Source organism: Macaca mulatta, chromosome X (assembly GCF_049350105.2).
Source record: "Macaca mulatta isolate MMU2019108-1 chromosome X, T2T-MMU8v2.0, whole genome shotgun sequence".
In the NCBI taxonomy this organism is placed as follows: domain Eukaryota; kingdom Metazoa; phylum Chordata; class Mammalia; order Primates; family Cercopithecidae; genus Macaca; species Macaca mulatta.
The window spans coordinates 32,400,939-32,417,784 of record NC_133426.1 but is presented as its reverse complement, the minus strand read 5'-3'; the positions used below and the strand labels follow the sequence as shown (position 1 = coordinate 32,417,784).

Genomic DNA, 16,846 nt, shown 5'->3' with positions numbered 1-16,846 from the left:
TATAGTTTACCAATATGAAGTGATTCCCATGAGATTCAGTTGTTGGACCATTTAGCGTAGATACATGCAATAAAAATTGTAAAGGTCTATTGAATAGAAGACTAGTAGCAAATGAAAGGATGTCATCCCATGTATGTTACTCATCTTTGGCACTCAGAAGTAATTGACAGATAATCACTCAGCCTCAATTGTGTTAGGGGCTGGAGAATGGATTGAATGAAAACTATGAGCTCTGAATTATGACTATGATAAAATTAAAACTTTATATTATAACCAGTGCTTATGATTCTGAGGAAAATACTGAATTCTCAGTGAGTTCAAATTTGATGTAAATTTGATATTTTCTATTTAAACATATTAAACATACATTTTCATTGTTAAAATAATGTTAATGAATTAAATTCTGTGAATATGTAAATAATGACAGCATAAACATATTGTAAAAGGCAGGTAATTTTAATCATATTTAAGATGTATGTAAAGGCCAGGTACGGTGGCTCACACCTGTAATCTCAACACTTTACAAGGCTGAGGCAGGAGGATGGCTTGAGTACAGGAGTTTGAGACTAGCCTGGGCAACATAGGGAAACCTTATCTCTACAAAAAAAAAAAATTAACCTGGCATGGTGGCATGTGCCTGTAGTCCCAGCTACTCGGGAGGCTGAGATGGGAGGATCGGTCAAGCCTGGGAGGTCGAGGCTGCAGTGAGCCATGATTGCACCACTGCAGTCCTGCCTGGCAGAGACCCTGTCTCAAAGAAAAAAAGATGTATATAAACAATCTTTGTTACCTTATTGTATAACTTTCAAAAATATAGCTGATATTTTAATGGTCAGTAATCTTTGAAAATATGTAGCTCACTTAGTAGCTCATTTCTTCATTGTTTTCTGATGGCCTGTATCATCTCCATAGTTTTTGGGGCTAATTTTTTTCTGCACTTTCCACTTTTACAAGTAGTTCTGTCTTCTGTCAAAACAGAGTGGAATTTTGATTTAGATCTCAGTGGGGAGACTTCAAGTCTTGTACCTGAATACTGATCAGAAGTTATACAGAAAAAAATCAATAATTCAGAGACTGAAGTGTTTCAATTTTCATTAAACCAGAAGTTAAAGAGGAGACATGTTCAAGTTCAATTAAACCAATTTTTATGAAGCTTATGGTTCATCCAACATACCACCTTGTGTCTGCCCATAGTCCCCTCTCCTTCTAGATCATTTGCTGAAATTACATCTCAGACACAATCATTTGCTTCGTTGTAACTAAATACTTCACTTTACTTCACTGTTATTTATAAGGTCCCTTTTGGACTTCGTTTATTTGTAATCATCTAGCAATCAAATAAATGCATCTGCCACTCTCGACACTCCTCTTCAACATAGTAGTAGAAGTCCTAGCCAGAGCAGTCAGACGAGAGACAGAAATAAAGGGTATCCAAATCGGTAAAGAGGAAGTCACACTGTCAGTGTTTACTGACTGTATGATCGTTTACCTTCAAAACCGTAAAGACTCCTCCAGAAAGCTTCTAGAACTGATAAAATAATTCAGCAAAGTTTCCAGATACAAGATTAATGTACGCAAATCAGTAGCTTTTCTATATAACAACTGTGACCAAGCAGATAATCAAATCAAGAACTCAACCCCTTTTACAATAGCTGCAAAATAAATAAATAAATAAAATAAAACAACAACAACAAAAACTTAGGAATATACCTAACCAAAGAGTCGAAAGACCTCTCCAAGGAAAACTACAAAACACTGCTGAAAGAAATCATAGATGACACAAACAAATGGAAGCACATCCCATACTCAAAGATGGGTAGAATCAGTATTGTGAAAATGACCATACTGCCAAAAGCAATCTACAAATTCAGTGCAATTCACATCAAAATATTGGCATCATTCTTCACAGAATTAGAAAAAAACAATTTCAAAATTCACGTGGAACCAAAAAGGAGCCTGCACAGCCAAAGTAAGACTAAACAAAAAAGAACAAATCTGGAGGCATCACACTACCTGATTTCAAACTATACTAAAAGTCCATAGTCACCAAAACAGCATGGTACTGGTATAAATATAGGCACATAGACCAATGGAACAGAATAGAGGACCTAGAAATAAACCAAAATACTTAAAGCTAACCAATCTTCAACAAAGCAAACGAAAACATAAAGTCAGGAAAGGACACCCTTTTCAACAAATGGTGCTGGAATAATTGGCTAGCCACATGTAGGAGAATGAAATTGGACCCTCATCTCTCACCTTGTACAAAAACCAACTAAAGATGGATTAAATACTTAAACCTAAGACATGAAACTATAAAAATTCTAGAAGATAGCATTGGAAAAACCTTTCTAGACATTGGCTTAGGCAAGGATTTCGTGACTAAGAACCCAAAAGCAAATGTAATAAAAACAAGGATAAGTCGCTGGGACCTAATTTAAACTAAAAAGCTTTTGCATGGCAAAAGAAACAGCAAACAGACAACCCACAGAGTGGTAGAAAATCTTCACAATCTATACATCTGACAAAGGACTAATATCCAGAATCTGTAACAAATTCGAATCAGTAAGAAAAATACAATCCCATCAAAAAGTGGCCTAAGGACATGAATAGACAGTTCTCCAAAGGAAATATACAAATGACCAACAAACATATGAAAAATGCTAACATTACGAATGATTAGGGAAGTGCAAATCAAAACCACATATGATACCGTCTTACTCTTGCAACAATGGTAATAATAATAAAAAATTTTAAAAATAGTACATGTTGGCATGGATGTGTTGATCGGGGAACACTTGTACACTGCTGGTGGGGATGTAAACAAGTACAGCCACTATGAAAAATAGTGTGGAGATTCCTTAAATAACTAAAAGTAGAACTACCACTTGATCCAGCAATCCCATTACTGGGTATCTACTCAGAGGAAAATAAGTCATTATTCAAAATGATACTTGCACATGCATGTTTATAGCAGCACAATTCACAATTGCAAAATTGTAGAACCAACCCAAATGCCCATCACTGAATGAGTGGTTAAAGAAACTGTGGTGCATGTGTGTGTGTGTGTGTGTGTATATATATGCATATACATATATGTGTGTGTGTGTCTATATATATGTATGTATATATGATGGAGTATGACTCAGTCATAAAAAGGAATGAATAAATAGCATTTGCAGTGACTTGAATGAGATTGGAGACTATTATTCTAAGTGAAGTAACTCAGGAATGGAAAACCAAACATCGCATGTTCTCACTGATAAGTGGGAGATAATCTATAAGGACACACAGGCATTAGAATGATATAATGGACTTTGGGGACTTTTGGGGAAGGTTAGGGAGAGGAATAAAAGACTACAAATAGGGTATGGTATATACTGCTCAGGTGATGGGTGCACCACAATCTCACAAACCACCACTAAAGAACTTACCTATGTAACCAAATACCACCCGTACCCCCAATAACTTATGGAAAAATAAAAAATGCATCTGGTTAATAGAGAAACATATTATTTATATAAATTAAAACAGTGAGATTTTAACTACCACAAAGATCTTTTTTTTTTTTTTTTTTTTTTTTTTTTTTTTGATGTTGGCATGTGAATGCAAGTTTATTTTTTTTTTTTATTTTTTTTTCCACATTTTTTTATTTATTTATTTATTTATTTATTTTTATTTATTTATTTTTTAAATTTATTTATTATTATTATACTTTAAGTTGTAGGGTACATGTGCATAACGTGCAGGTTTGTTACATATGTATACTTGTGCCATGTTGCTGTGCTGCACCCATCAACTCGTCATTTACATCAGGTATAACTCCCAATGCAATCCCTCCCCCCTCCCCCCTCCCCATGATAGGCCCCGGTGTGTGATGTTCCCCTTCCTGAGTCCGAGTGATCTCATTGTTCAGTTCCCACCTATGAGTGAGAACATGCGGTGTTTGGTTTTCTGTTCTTGTGATAGTTTGCTAAGAATGATGGATTCCAGCTGCATCCAAGTCCCTACAAAGGACTCAAACTCATCCTTTTTTATGGCTGCATAGTATTCCATGGTGTATATGTGCCACATTTTCTTAATCCAATCTGTCACTGATGGACATTTGGGTTGATTCCAAGTCTTTGCTATTGTGAATAGTGCTGCAATAAACATACGTGTGCATGTGTCTTTATAGCAGCATAATTTGTAATCCTTTGGGTATATACCCAGTAATGGGATGGCTGGGTCATATGGTACATCTAGTTCTAGATCCTTGAGGAATCGCCATACTGTTTTCCATAATGGTTGAACTAGTTTACAATCCCACCAACAGTGTAAAAGTGTTCCTATTTCTCCACATCCTCTCCAGCACCTGTTGTTTCCTGACTTTTTAATGATCGCCATTCTAACTGGTGTGAGATGGTATCTCATGGTGGTTTTGATTTGCATTTCTCTGATGGCCAGTGATGATGAGCATTTTTTCATGTGTCTGTTGGCTGTATGAATGTCTTCTTTTGAGAAATGTCTGTTCATGTCCTTTGCCCACTTTTTGATGGGGTTGTTTGTTTTTTTCTTGTAAATTTGTTTGAGTTCTTTGTAGGTTCTGGATATTAGCCCTTTGTCAGATGAGTAGATTGCAAAAATTTTCTCCCATTCTGTAGGTTGCCTGTTCACTCTGATGGTAGTGTCTTTTGCTGTGCAGAAGCTCTTTAGTTTAATGAGATCCCATTTGTCAATTTTGGCTTTTGCTGCCGTTGCTTTTGGTGTTTTAGACATGAAATCTTTGCCCATGCCTATGTCCTGAATGGTACTACCTAGGTTTTCCTCTAGGATTTTTATGGTATTAGGTCTAACATTTAAGTCTCTAATCCATCTTGAATTAATTTTCGTATAAGGAGTAAGGAAAGGATCCAGTTTCAGCTTTCTACTTATGGCTAGCCAATTTTCCCAGCACCATTTATTAAATAGGGAATCCTTTCCCCATTTCTTGTTTCTCTCAGGTTTGTCAAAGATCAGATGGCTGTAGATGTGTGGTATTATTTCTGAGGACTCTGTTCTGTTCCATTGGTCTATATCTCTGTTTTGGTACCAGTACCATGCTGTTTTGGTTACTGTAGCCTTGTAGTATAGTTTGAAGTCAGGTAGCGTGATGCCTCCAGCTTTGTTCTTTTGGCTTAGGATTGTCTTGGAGATGCGGGCTCTTTTTTGGTTCCATATGAACTTTAAAGCAGTTTTTTCCAATTCTGTGAAGAAACTCATTGGTAGCTTGATGGGGATGGCATTGAATCTATAAATTACCTTGGGCAGTATGGCCATTTTCACAATATTGATTCTTCCTATCCATGAGCATGGTATGTTCTTCCATTTGTTTGTGTCCTCTTTGATTTCACTGAGCAGTGGTTTGTAGTTCTCCTTGAAGAGGTCCTTTACATCCCTTGTAAGTTGGATTCCTAGGTATTTTATTCTCTTTGAAGCAATTGTGAATGGAAGTTCATTCCTGATTTGGCTCTCTGTTTGTCTGTTACTGGTGTATAAGAATGCTTGTGATTTTTGCACATTAATTTTGTATCCTGAGACTTTGCTGAAGTTGCTTATCAGCTTAAGGAGATTTTGGGCTGAGACAATGGGGTTTTCTAAATATACAATCATGTCATCTGCAAACAGGGACAATTTGACTTCTTCTTTTCCTAACTGAATACCCTTGATTTCTTTCTCTTGCCTGATTGCCCTAGCCAGAACTTCCAACACTATGTTGAATAGGAGTGGTGAGAGAGGGCATCCCTGTCTTGTGCCAGTTTTCAAAGGGAATTTTTCCAGTTTTTGCCCGTTCAGTATGATATTGGCTGTGGGTTTGTCATAAATAGCTCTTATGATTTTGAGGTACGTTCCATCAATACCGAATTTATTGAGCGTTTTTAGCATGAAGGGCTGTTGAATTTTGTCAAAAGCCTTTTCTGCATCAATTGAGATAATCATGTGGTTCTTGTCTTTGGTTCTGTTTATATGCTGGATTATGTTTATTGATTTGCGAATGTTGAACCAGCCTTGCATCCCAGGGATGAAGCCCACTTGATCATGGTGGATAAGCTTTTTGATGTGTTGCTGAATCCGGTTTGCCAGTATTTTATTGAGGATTTTTGCATCGATGTTCATCAGGGATATTGGTCTAAAATTCTCTTTTTTTGTTGTGTCTCTGCCAGGCTTTGGTATCAGGATGATGTTGGCCTCATAAAATGAGTTAGGGAGGATTCCCTCTTTTTCTATTGATTGGAATAGTTTCAGAAGGAATGGTACCAACTCCTCTTTGTACCTCTGGTAGAATTCAGCTGTGAATCCATCTGGTCCTGGACTTTTTTTGGTTGGTAGGCTATTAATTGTTGCCTCAATTTCAGAGCCTGCTATTGGTCTATTCAGGGATTCAACTTCTTCCTGGTTTAGTCTTGGAAGAGTGTAAGTGTCCAGGAAATTATCCATTTCTTCTAGATTTTCCAGTTTATTTGCGTAGAGGTGTTTATAGTATTCTCTGATGGTAGTTTGTATTTCTGTGGGGTCAGTGGTGATATCCCCTTGATCATTTTTAATTGCGTCGATTTGATTCTTCTCTCTTTTCTTCTTTATTAGTCTGGCTAGTGGTCTGTCAATTTTGTTGATCTTTTCAAAAAACCAACTCCTGGATTCATTGATTTTTTGGAGGGTTTTTTGTGTTTCTATCTCCTTCAGTTCTGCTCTGATCTTAGTTATTTCTTGCCTTCTGCTAGCTTTCGAATGTGTTTGCTCTTGCTTCTCTAGTTCTTTTAATTGCGATGTTAGAGTGTCAATTTTACATCTTTCCTGCTTTCTCTTGTGGGCATTTAGTGCTATAAATTTCCCTCTACACACTGCTTTAAATGTGTCCCAGAGATTCTGGTATGTTGTATCTTTGTTCTCATTGGTTTCAAAGAACATCTTTATTTCTGCCTTCATTTCGTTATGTACCCAGTAGTCATTCAGGAGCAGGTTGTTCAGTTTCCATGTAGTTGAGCGGTTTTGATTGAGTTTCTTAGTCCTGAGTTCTAGTTTGATTGCACTGTGGTCTGAGAGACAGTTTGTTATAATTTCTGTTCTTGTACATTTGCTGAGGAGTGCTTTACTTCCAATTACGTGGTCAATTTTGGAGTAAGTATGATGTGGTGCTGAGAAGAATGTATATTCTGTTGATTTGGGGTGGAGAGTTCTATAGATGTCTATTAGGTCTGCTTGCTGCAGAGATGAGTTCAATTCCTGGATATCCTTGTTAACTTTCTGTCTCGTTGATCTGTCTAATGTTGACAGTGGAGTGTTGAAGTCTCCCATTATTATTGTATGGGAGTCTAAGTCTCTTTGTAAGTCTCTAAGGACTTGCTTTATGAATCTGGGTGCTCCTGTATTGGGTGCATATATATTTAGGATAGTTAGCTCTTCCTGTTGAATTGATCCCTTTACCATTATGTAATGGCCTTCTTTGTCTCTTTTGATCTTTGATGGTTTAAAGTCTGTTTTATCAGAGACTAGTATTGCAACCCCTGCTTTTTTTTGTTCTCCATTTGCTTGGTAAATCTTCCTCCATCCCTTTATTTTGAGCCTATGTATGTCTCTGCGTGTGAGATGGGTCTCCTGAATACAGCAGACTGATGGGTCTTGACTCTTTATCCAGTTTGCCAGTCTGTGTCTTTTAATTGGAGCATTTAGTCCATTTACATTTAAGGTTAATATTGTTATGTGTGAACTTGATCCTGCCATTATGATATTAACTGGTTATTTTGCTCATTAGTTGATGCAGTTTCTTCCTAGCCTCAATGGTCTTTACATTTTGGCATGTTTTTGCAATGGCTGGTACCGGTTGTTCCTTTCCATGTTTAGTGCTTCCTTCAGGATCTCTTGTAAGGCAGGCCTAGTGGTGACAAAATCTCTAAGCATTTGCTTATCTGTAAAGGATTTTATTTCTCCTTCACTTATGAAACTTAGTTTGGCTGGATATGAAATTCTGGGTTTAAAATTCTTTTCTTTAAGAATGTTGAATATTGGCCCCCACTCTCTTCTGGCTTGTAGAGTTTCTGCTGAGAGATCTGCTGTTAGTCTGATGGGCTTCCCTTTGTGGGTAACCCGACCTTTCTCTCTGGCTGCCCTTAAGATTTTTTCCTTCATTTCAACTTTGGTGAATCTGGCAATTATGTGTCTTGGAGTTGCTCTTCTCGAGGAGTATCTTTGTGGCGTTCTCTGTATTTCCTGGATTTGAATGTTGGCCTGCCCTACTAGGTTGGGGAAGTTCTCCTGGATGATATCCTGAAGAGTGTTTTCCAACTTGGTTCCATTTTCCCCCTCACTTTCAGGCACCCCAATCAGACGTAGATTTGGTCTTTTTACATAATCCCATACTTCTTGCAGGCTTTGTTCGTTTCTTTTTCTTCTTTTTTCTTTTGGTTTCTCTTCTCGCTTCATTTCATTCATTTGATCCTCAATCGCTGATACTCTTTCTTCCAGTTGATCGAGTCGGTTACTGAAGCTTGTGCATTTGTCACGTATTTCTCGTGTCATGGTTTTCATCTCTTTCATTTCGTTTAGGACCTTCTCTGCATTAATTACTCTAGCCATCAATTCTTCCACTTTTTTTTCAAGATTTTTAGTTTCTTTGCGCTGGGTACGTAACTCCTCCTTTAGCTCTGAGAAATTTGATGGACTGAAGCCTTCTTCTCTCATCTCGTCAAAGTCATTCTCCGTCCAGCTTTGATCCGTTGCTGGCGATGAGCTGCGCTCCTTTGCCGGGGGAGATGCGCTCTTATTTTTTGAATTTCCAGCTTTTCTGCCCTGCTTTTTCCCCATCTTTGTGGTTTTATCTGCCTCTGGTCTTTGATGATGGTGATGTACTGATGGGGTTTTGGTGTAGGTGTCCTTCCTGTTTGATAGTTTTCCTTCTAACAGTCAGGACCCTCAGCTGTAGGTCTGTTGGAGATTGCTTGAGGTCCACTCCAGACCCTGTTTGCCTGGGTATCAGCAGCAGAGGCTGCAGAAGATAGAATATTTCTGAACAGCGAGTGTACCTGTCTGATTCTTGCTTTGGAAGCTTCCTCTCAGGGGTGTACTCCTCCCTGTGAGGTGTGGGGTGTCAGACTGCCCCTAGTGGGGGATGTCTCCCAGTTAGGCTACTCAGGGGTCAGGGACCCGCTTGAGCAGGGAGTCTGTCCCTTCTCAGATCTCAACCTCCGTGTTGGGAGATCCACTGCTCTCTTCAAAGCTGTCAGACAGAGTCGTTTGCGTCTGTGCAGAGGTGTCTGTGTGTCTTAGTTTACTGTGCCCTGTCCCCAGAGGTGGAGTCTACAGAGACAGGCAGGTTTCCTTGAGCTGCTGTGAGCTCCACCCAGTTCGAGCTTCCCAGCAGCTTTGTTTACCTACTTAAGCCTCAGCAATGGCGGGCGCCCCTCCCCCAGCCTCGCTGCTGCCTTGCCGGTAGATCACAGACTGCTGCGCTAGCAACGAGGGAGGCTCCGTGGGTGTGGGACCCTCCCGGCCAGGTGTGGGATATGATCTCCTGGTGTGCCTGTTTCCTAAAGCGCAGTATTGGGGTGGGAGTTACCCGATTTTCCAGGTGTTGTGTGTCTCAGTTCCCCTGGCTAGGAAAAGGGACTCCCTTCCCCCTTGCGCTTCCCAGGTGAGGCAATGCCTCGCCCTGCTTCAGCTCTCGCTGGTCGGGCTGCAGCAGCTGACCAGCTCCGATCGTCCGGCACTCCCCAGTGAGATGAACCCAGTACCTCAGTTGAAAATGCAGAAATCACCGGTCTTCTGTGTCGCTGGCGCTGGGAGTTGGAGACTGGAGCTGCTCCTATTCGGCCATCTTGCTCCGCCCCATCACAAAGATCTTTTAATAAGAAATCAAAAGTGCTTAGATTAAGTATAATCACATAACATTTTTATGAGTTCCCAAATAATTGCAATATAAGCATATTGAATAAAATTACCCATTTCTAACATTTCAGTATCCATTGCCAACACACTCTAAAATTATCGCAACCATCTGAATACTACATTAAATACATGCAAAATACTTTCCTATAGTCTTCTCATTTAGTGTAGAAGGAATTGGTGTATTGAAATGACATTCACATACCAGCAATTAAAATAATATGATTTAGATTATGTTATTTGATGTGATGATGTAAACCAGGACTTTGCATTGTGATTTCATGTATTTAGAAACATTAGTCATTATCTGTTTAAATATGGCTTCTCCCACATTCTGGGATGCATATATAGTAGACCATTTTACTGTGTTTTCTATCTTTTTGTGTCTCCATGTTTCATTCCAGGTATTTGCTTCTGAATCTTAAGGTTTAGTAATTCTCTATTTACCCCTGTCAAATTTGCTGTTAAACCCATGCACTTAGTTCTTACTTTTCACTTACTATATCTTTAATTCTAGAATTTCTTTGGGATTATCCATAAAATGTTTTGTCCTTTATATAGTTTACAGTTCTCTGCAGCATTCTCAATCTTGTGTCTAATCTCTTTCAACATGGTCAATGTAGCTACTTAAGTCACATTTCATATATATACATATACACACATACTTTAAAACATATAAACTTGTATGTATACACATACTGTATATCTCTGTATAATACTTTCCCTAATATACTTATGTATTATAATTGTGCATATAAAACTATATACATACACACACACATATGCCTCTTTAATAGCCTGTTTTCTCAATTGCAATTGGGATTAACAATGTATGTACCTCACAGGTTTATTATAAGAGTTAAGAATGATAATATATATATGGGATTTTTATTAGAGTTCTTGATACATATAAAGCATACATAAATGGGTTTTGTTTCAGTAAAATTAGACATGACATGATGTAATTTAAAAATCAAGGGCTTTGGATAATGATACTATTTTTTTCCAAAGGCAAATGATAACACTGAAAGACAGTAGCCTTTCAATATCAGATACAATTGGACTCTGCTCGGTTTCTCCAAATACCATCTGTATCACCTTGGGCAAATGACTCAGCTTCTCTGTTTTTCTGTTTCCTGACCTTATAAAATGAATTGAACAATATAGATTTTCCAGGTGGTTTTGTGAATTTAATGTAACATATATAAGGACCCTGGCATACTACACATGTAGCAGGAATATATCTTCATAATCATAATCGTATTCAAATACATTTTTCAGATGTTCTAATTTTGTTAATATTTGAAACTAGTGATATAATTGAGTTTGCTGACAATGTAGGAAAACATGGCAAAGTGTGAAACAGTTAAGTGATTCTCATTATTTTTTCCCTTTTGATAAAGTTTTTGACACTTTGCCACCCATGCGCTATCAGGAGACGATGAGTGCCATCAGGACATGGGTCCAGCAGTCAGAAACCAAACTCTCCATACCTCAACTTAGTGTCACCGACTATGAAATCATGGAGCAGAGACTCGGGGAATTGCAGGTCTGTGAATATTTGAATGTCAAAGCAATAAAGCATGCTTATCAAGCATTCACATTGATAGAACCTTTAAATAATAATAGAATTTAATTAATTCTGGCAAGTATGGTAGTTTGCCCATTGAGCAAATGAAAATGAGAGTTTAAAGTATTATTTATGCATACACTCTATCTATGGATATATGTATACAGGCATATATATATATGCAGTTTTTGAAAACAATTGTGTGATCTATTTGTGAAGTATATTTTTAATTTAGCATGCATTTTCAGACGTATTGATTTTGATTATTAGAAACACCATTGTTTTATTCCCCACTTTTGCTTCTTTATTTGTAACTCCTGTCACATTCTCAAACATACGGGTAAAATCAGTGTACAGTCATCCCTTTGTATCCATGGGGAATTGGTTCCAGGAACTCCTATGAATATCAGAATCCACAGATGCTCAAGTCCTTGATATGAATGGTGTAATATTTGCATATAACTTACGCACATCGTCCCATATACTTTAACTCATCTCTGGATTACTTCTAATATCTAATACAATGTAAATACTATGAAAATAGATGTTATACTGTATTATTTAGGAAGTAGTGACAATGAAAAAGTCTTACATGTTGAGTACGGTTGTAGTTATTTTTTTCTAATATTATCTATTAGTAGTTGATTGAATCCACTGATTCAGAATCCACAAATATGGAGGTCTGCCTATATTTATAAAATTAGTTTAAACTTAAACATTAATTTTATGTAATAATGTAATGAGATATTTGAATTCTAATAGCTACATTTTTTAACATCCTTGTATCAGGAAAGATATACTAATATGGGAAATGAAAGAAATAATTTGTAAGAGATTTTAGAATACTTTTCCTACTTTATTTGTTTTGTTTTATTTTTAGACAGAGTTTCACTCTTGTTGCCTAGGCTGGAGTGCAGTAGTGCTATCTTGGCTCACTGCAACCTACGCCTCCCGGGTTCAAGAGATTCCCCTGCCTTAGCCTCCTGAGTAGCTGGAATTACAGGCACGCGCCACCCCACCCAGCTAACTTTTGTATTTTTTAAGTGGAGATGGGGTTTCACTATGTTGGCCAGGCTGGTCTCAAACTCCTGACCTCAGATGATATGTCTGCCTCAGCCTCCCAAAGTGCTGGGATTACAGGCATGAGCCACTGTGTCTAGCCCTTTTCCTACTAATTTTAAAATACTGCATAATATATTCAATAACTTTTTATTTCTTAAGACATGAAAACATATGAGTTATATTTAGAAGCTGAGATAATATGTGCCCTTTAAGAAAAATGTTTTAAAAATTCAAATTTTAACTTTATCGTATAGAATCTTTTCCTGAGAATTAAATATTTTTTTGAAGTAATGTATTCAAAGGAAAATATATTTAAGCAGCTTTCGTTATATATTGTCCTATTTAGATATTCTGTGATACCAAATGGTAGTTGTTTAGCCTTTTTTGTTTCCTTTTGTTGCAGTTTTTAATGCTTGGCATAATGATTCCAAAGTCTATTTGGAAAAATGTGTGGCCTAATAGAACTAGTAAACTTTAAAAAATAAGAATAAAAACGTGCAACAATAAGGAAAGTGAAGAAAACACACAAGAAAAGGCAATTAGATGAGCAGAAGACACTATTTCCACTGAAAAAAATAGGAAAGAAAATAATCGTTCATAAATATTATTGGGAAATGTATTAATTAACAAAAAAATAAGGTATGAACATTTCCCCCAAAGTTACACCAAAATAAAAACCACATACAATAGAATGTTCAAAAATGTGGGGAAGTGTAAACTTTGGAAAATGTTTAAAATAATAATGTTATAAAAATTGAGGTAGAGAAGCTTAAAAATCAATGGAAGCAATCACAGTCATTGTAAAAACACCAGAGACAATTTTAAGGAAATATGATACCAAGGAAACTTTCTTTTTTTTTTTTTTTTTTTTTTTTTTCTGTGAGTAAGGAAGAAAGTCTTGAGTAAGGTATCCTCCAAAAAGAGACATATATGAATAATAAATCTATGAATAATTGTAACTTAAATTGTAAAGGAAGAAGTAAAAAAAAGTTACAAAATGAGGTAACTTTTTTACATACTAAATTGTGTACACACACACAAAAGATATAAGTATGGATTTGGAAGTGGTGAACTAAAAATTCTCTCTTACTGCTGGAAATGTAAACTCAGTATGAATTTTACTGAGGTTAACACTTCAGTGCATCCTAATAACATACAACAATGTTAATATAATTTCCAGGAAGTCTATGTCTTACAGAAATAATCAGAATACACTCAAAGATGTAAATGGAACTGGAGATAGATAGGACATTGATGGATGGATGGATAGATAGATAGGTAGGTAGTTAGAGATAAACATAATTTACATGAGTGGAAAACTAGAAATCAATTTGTAGAACTAATAATGGAAATTGTTAAACTAGAGAAGCCATTACAATTTTTGTTTTTGAAAAAACAAAAAATTGACAAGGGCAAATGCTCCCAATAAAATAACCTAGCTCAAAGTGTAGTTACATGCTAGGTATTGTCTAAATAATCAGTCATAGGGGAACAATTTAAAACAGTGAAATAAAAGTAAAGTAAAAATAAACAAGTTGGCCGGGCGCGGTGGCTCAAGCCTGTAATCCCGGCACTTTGGGAGGCCGAGACGGGTGGATCACGAGGTCAGGAGATCGAGACCATCCTGGCTAACACGGTGAAACCCCATCTCTACTAAAAAATACAAAAAATTAGCCGGGCATGGTGGCGGGCACCTGTAGTCCCAGCTACTCGGGAGGCTGAGGCAGGAGAATGGTGTAAACCCAGGAGGCAGAGCTTGCAGTGAGCTGAGATGCGGCCACTGCACTCCGGCCTGGGCGACAGAGCGAGACTCCGTCTCAAAAAAAAAAAAAACAAAACAAAAACAAACAAACAAAAAAAACCAACAAGTTAAGTACCACCAAATAGGCATAGGATACTATGAAACTACAAAAGTTAGATGTTTGACAAATTTTGGTTGATATAGGTCAAATTATGTGAGAAAGAATAACTGGGTATGTGTGCATATATGATCATATATTTAATATTTAGCTATACATAGAACAAATTGATAATTTATATAAAATGTAGTTCTTTTTTTTTCATTTTTTTAATGAACCTTTATTATTTTATAAAGAGAAAGTTACATTTAAGTAAATATTGAACAGGGGAAGCCTAAAGTTGTCATCCAATGTAAGAAATTTCATGTGTCATACAGAATAAGTATAAATAAATTTTATAAATTCTCCACAAAATTATCCTTGAATCCCACCATAATACTACATAACAGAATAACATTTTTTGAAAATATGAAACATTAAGTACATATTCAGTAAGTTTTTCTATTGCATATATCAATATTATTAGCTATAGTTTTGCGTAGAGTTTACTTTCCTGAAAGCTCAGTATAATTAACTTCAACTCCATTAACTGTATCACAACTGCTGTTAGTTATATATATATACTTAATTCAGTAAAATTAGATGCACCAAAACTCTTTGGCTCTGTAAGATATAGTTTTGAGATATATTTGACATTGTTTAGAAAAATGCATAGGGAGTGTTAAATAAAGTATCACTAAGTAATATGCAGGTTACTCTTAGGATAATATGTAAAATTTAAATTACCACTAGATGTTTATAACTGATATAAGATCATGTACTTTGTTTACATGTTTGAATCATAGATTTCATTTTAAGTATAGTTAATTTAATGAAAACTCATCAATTATTCATCAATTAGTATAAATGTATTTAAAAAATTGTTTTTGAGGTTTTACAAAGTTCTCTGCAAGAGCAACAAAGTGGCCTAAACTATCTCAGCACCACTGTGAAAGAGATGTCAAAGAAAGCCCCCTCTGAAATCAGCCGAAAATATCAATTAGAATTTGAAGAAATTGAGACACGCTGGAAGAAGCTCTCCTCCCAGCTAGCCGAGCATTGTCAAAAGCTAGAGGAGCAAATGAATAAACTCCGAAAAATTCAGGTAATTCAAGATTTTACTTTCTACACTCATTTTTATGTACTTGTTATTTTCCTAACAATACACTGTAAACTGTAAAGGTACGCAAACATTTGACCTCCAGCATCTTTCAAAGTTAGTGATAAGATGAAAAGACATGAGTCTTTTACAAAGGATGGTGATTTGCTTATTCCTTCTAAGAAAAGAATAAGAGTTTTCTCAGTTTTTTGTAGAATTAATTTGCTATTTTCACCATTACCAATAGGAATTAAACATGTTTTTAGTTTAATGATTTTCAAAACCAATCATTCATTTAGTCTGGTTGTCTTTTAAGATGCAGGTAATCATTTATCTTATGACTAGGAAACAGTTATGTATATATACATTAGTATATGTATAATGTATAGTATGTGTATTATTATTTCCTATATTACGTTTTGTTTCTGCTGTTTTGCTATTATAAAAAGTATGAGTAAACTATGCTGTCTACATGTGCTATTATGTATATAAAATACAGTGATATAATCATAAAATTGTATTATATATTAATCCCATTATGTATAACTCCATATATGTATATGTGTAGGAGAAATGTAGGTGTATTAATGTCCTGTGACACTCCTAAGAAATTACCACAAATTTAATGGCTTCAAACAACATAATTTATTATATTACAGTTCTGGAGGTCGGAAGTTCAGAATTAGTCTCTGTGGGCTAAAATTAAGGTGTTAGCAGAACTGTGTCTGTTTTGGAGGCTTTAAAAGAGAATGTGTTTTATTGGCATTTTTAGCTTCCATATGTATGTATATATACACACATATAATGTGTACATATGTGTATATATGTGCATATAATTGAATTATATATCATGTACATATATACATATCTAAAGTAATCATATATCACATATGTAACATGTTATGTATATTAATGTTACATATGTAAGATATAGTAATTATTTTATCACCATGTTGAATTTGTAATTATATGCTTAAATTTTACCCCATCACCTTCTTCCTGAAACCAAATGCTCTTGACTTAATTTGTTTGAATAGTGCCATCATAGTAATAACCACTCAAACTAAAGAAAAACAGTAAACCGACAATTGCATTAAGATCTAAAAGCCTGAATTATTCAGTGAGGTAAGTAATGTGTCCCTTGAGTGGTCAATTATTGTGAAAAATGTTAATACTGGGAAGGAAATGTCAAAAACATTATGGTATGATGGAAAAACATTGCAACAAGATGCTCCTGGATTTAAATCCCAGCCTAGCTACTTAGTTTTTGTGCTTACCTTTTACAAACCGAAGCACTAAGCAAACCTAAAACATTCTTAAATGCATAGCATGTCTTTACTTATAAACATATGTGTACATGCATACCTATGTAAATACTGC

The 16,846-nt window shown here is 36.0% G+C and overlaps 1 protein-coding gene across 9 annotated transcripts in view; it reads left to right on the top strand.

Moving 5' to 3' along the window:
* The window catches only part of DMD (dystrophin), a 2,157,177-nt gene that overhangs the window by 744,115 nt on the left and 1,396,216 nt on the right, over positions 1-16,846 (top strand). For all 9 annotated transcript variants that reach the window (XM_077988314.1, XM_077988313.1, XM_028842274.2 and 6 more), the window contains 2 exons: positions 11,301-11,446; positions 15,260-15,472. In XM_077988314.1, the coding sequence (XP_077844440.1) occupies positions 11,301-11,446; positions 15,260-15,472 (359 nt within the window). The remainder of the gene's footprint in view (positions 1-11,300; positions 11,447-15,259; positions 15,473-16,846) is intronic.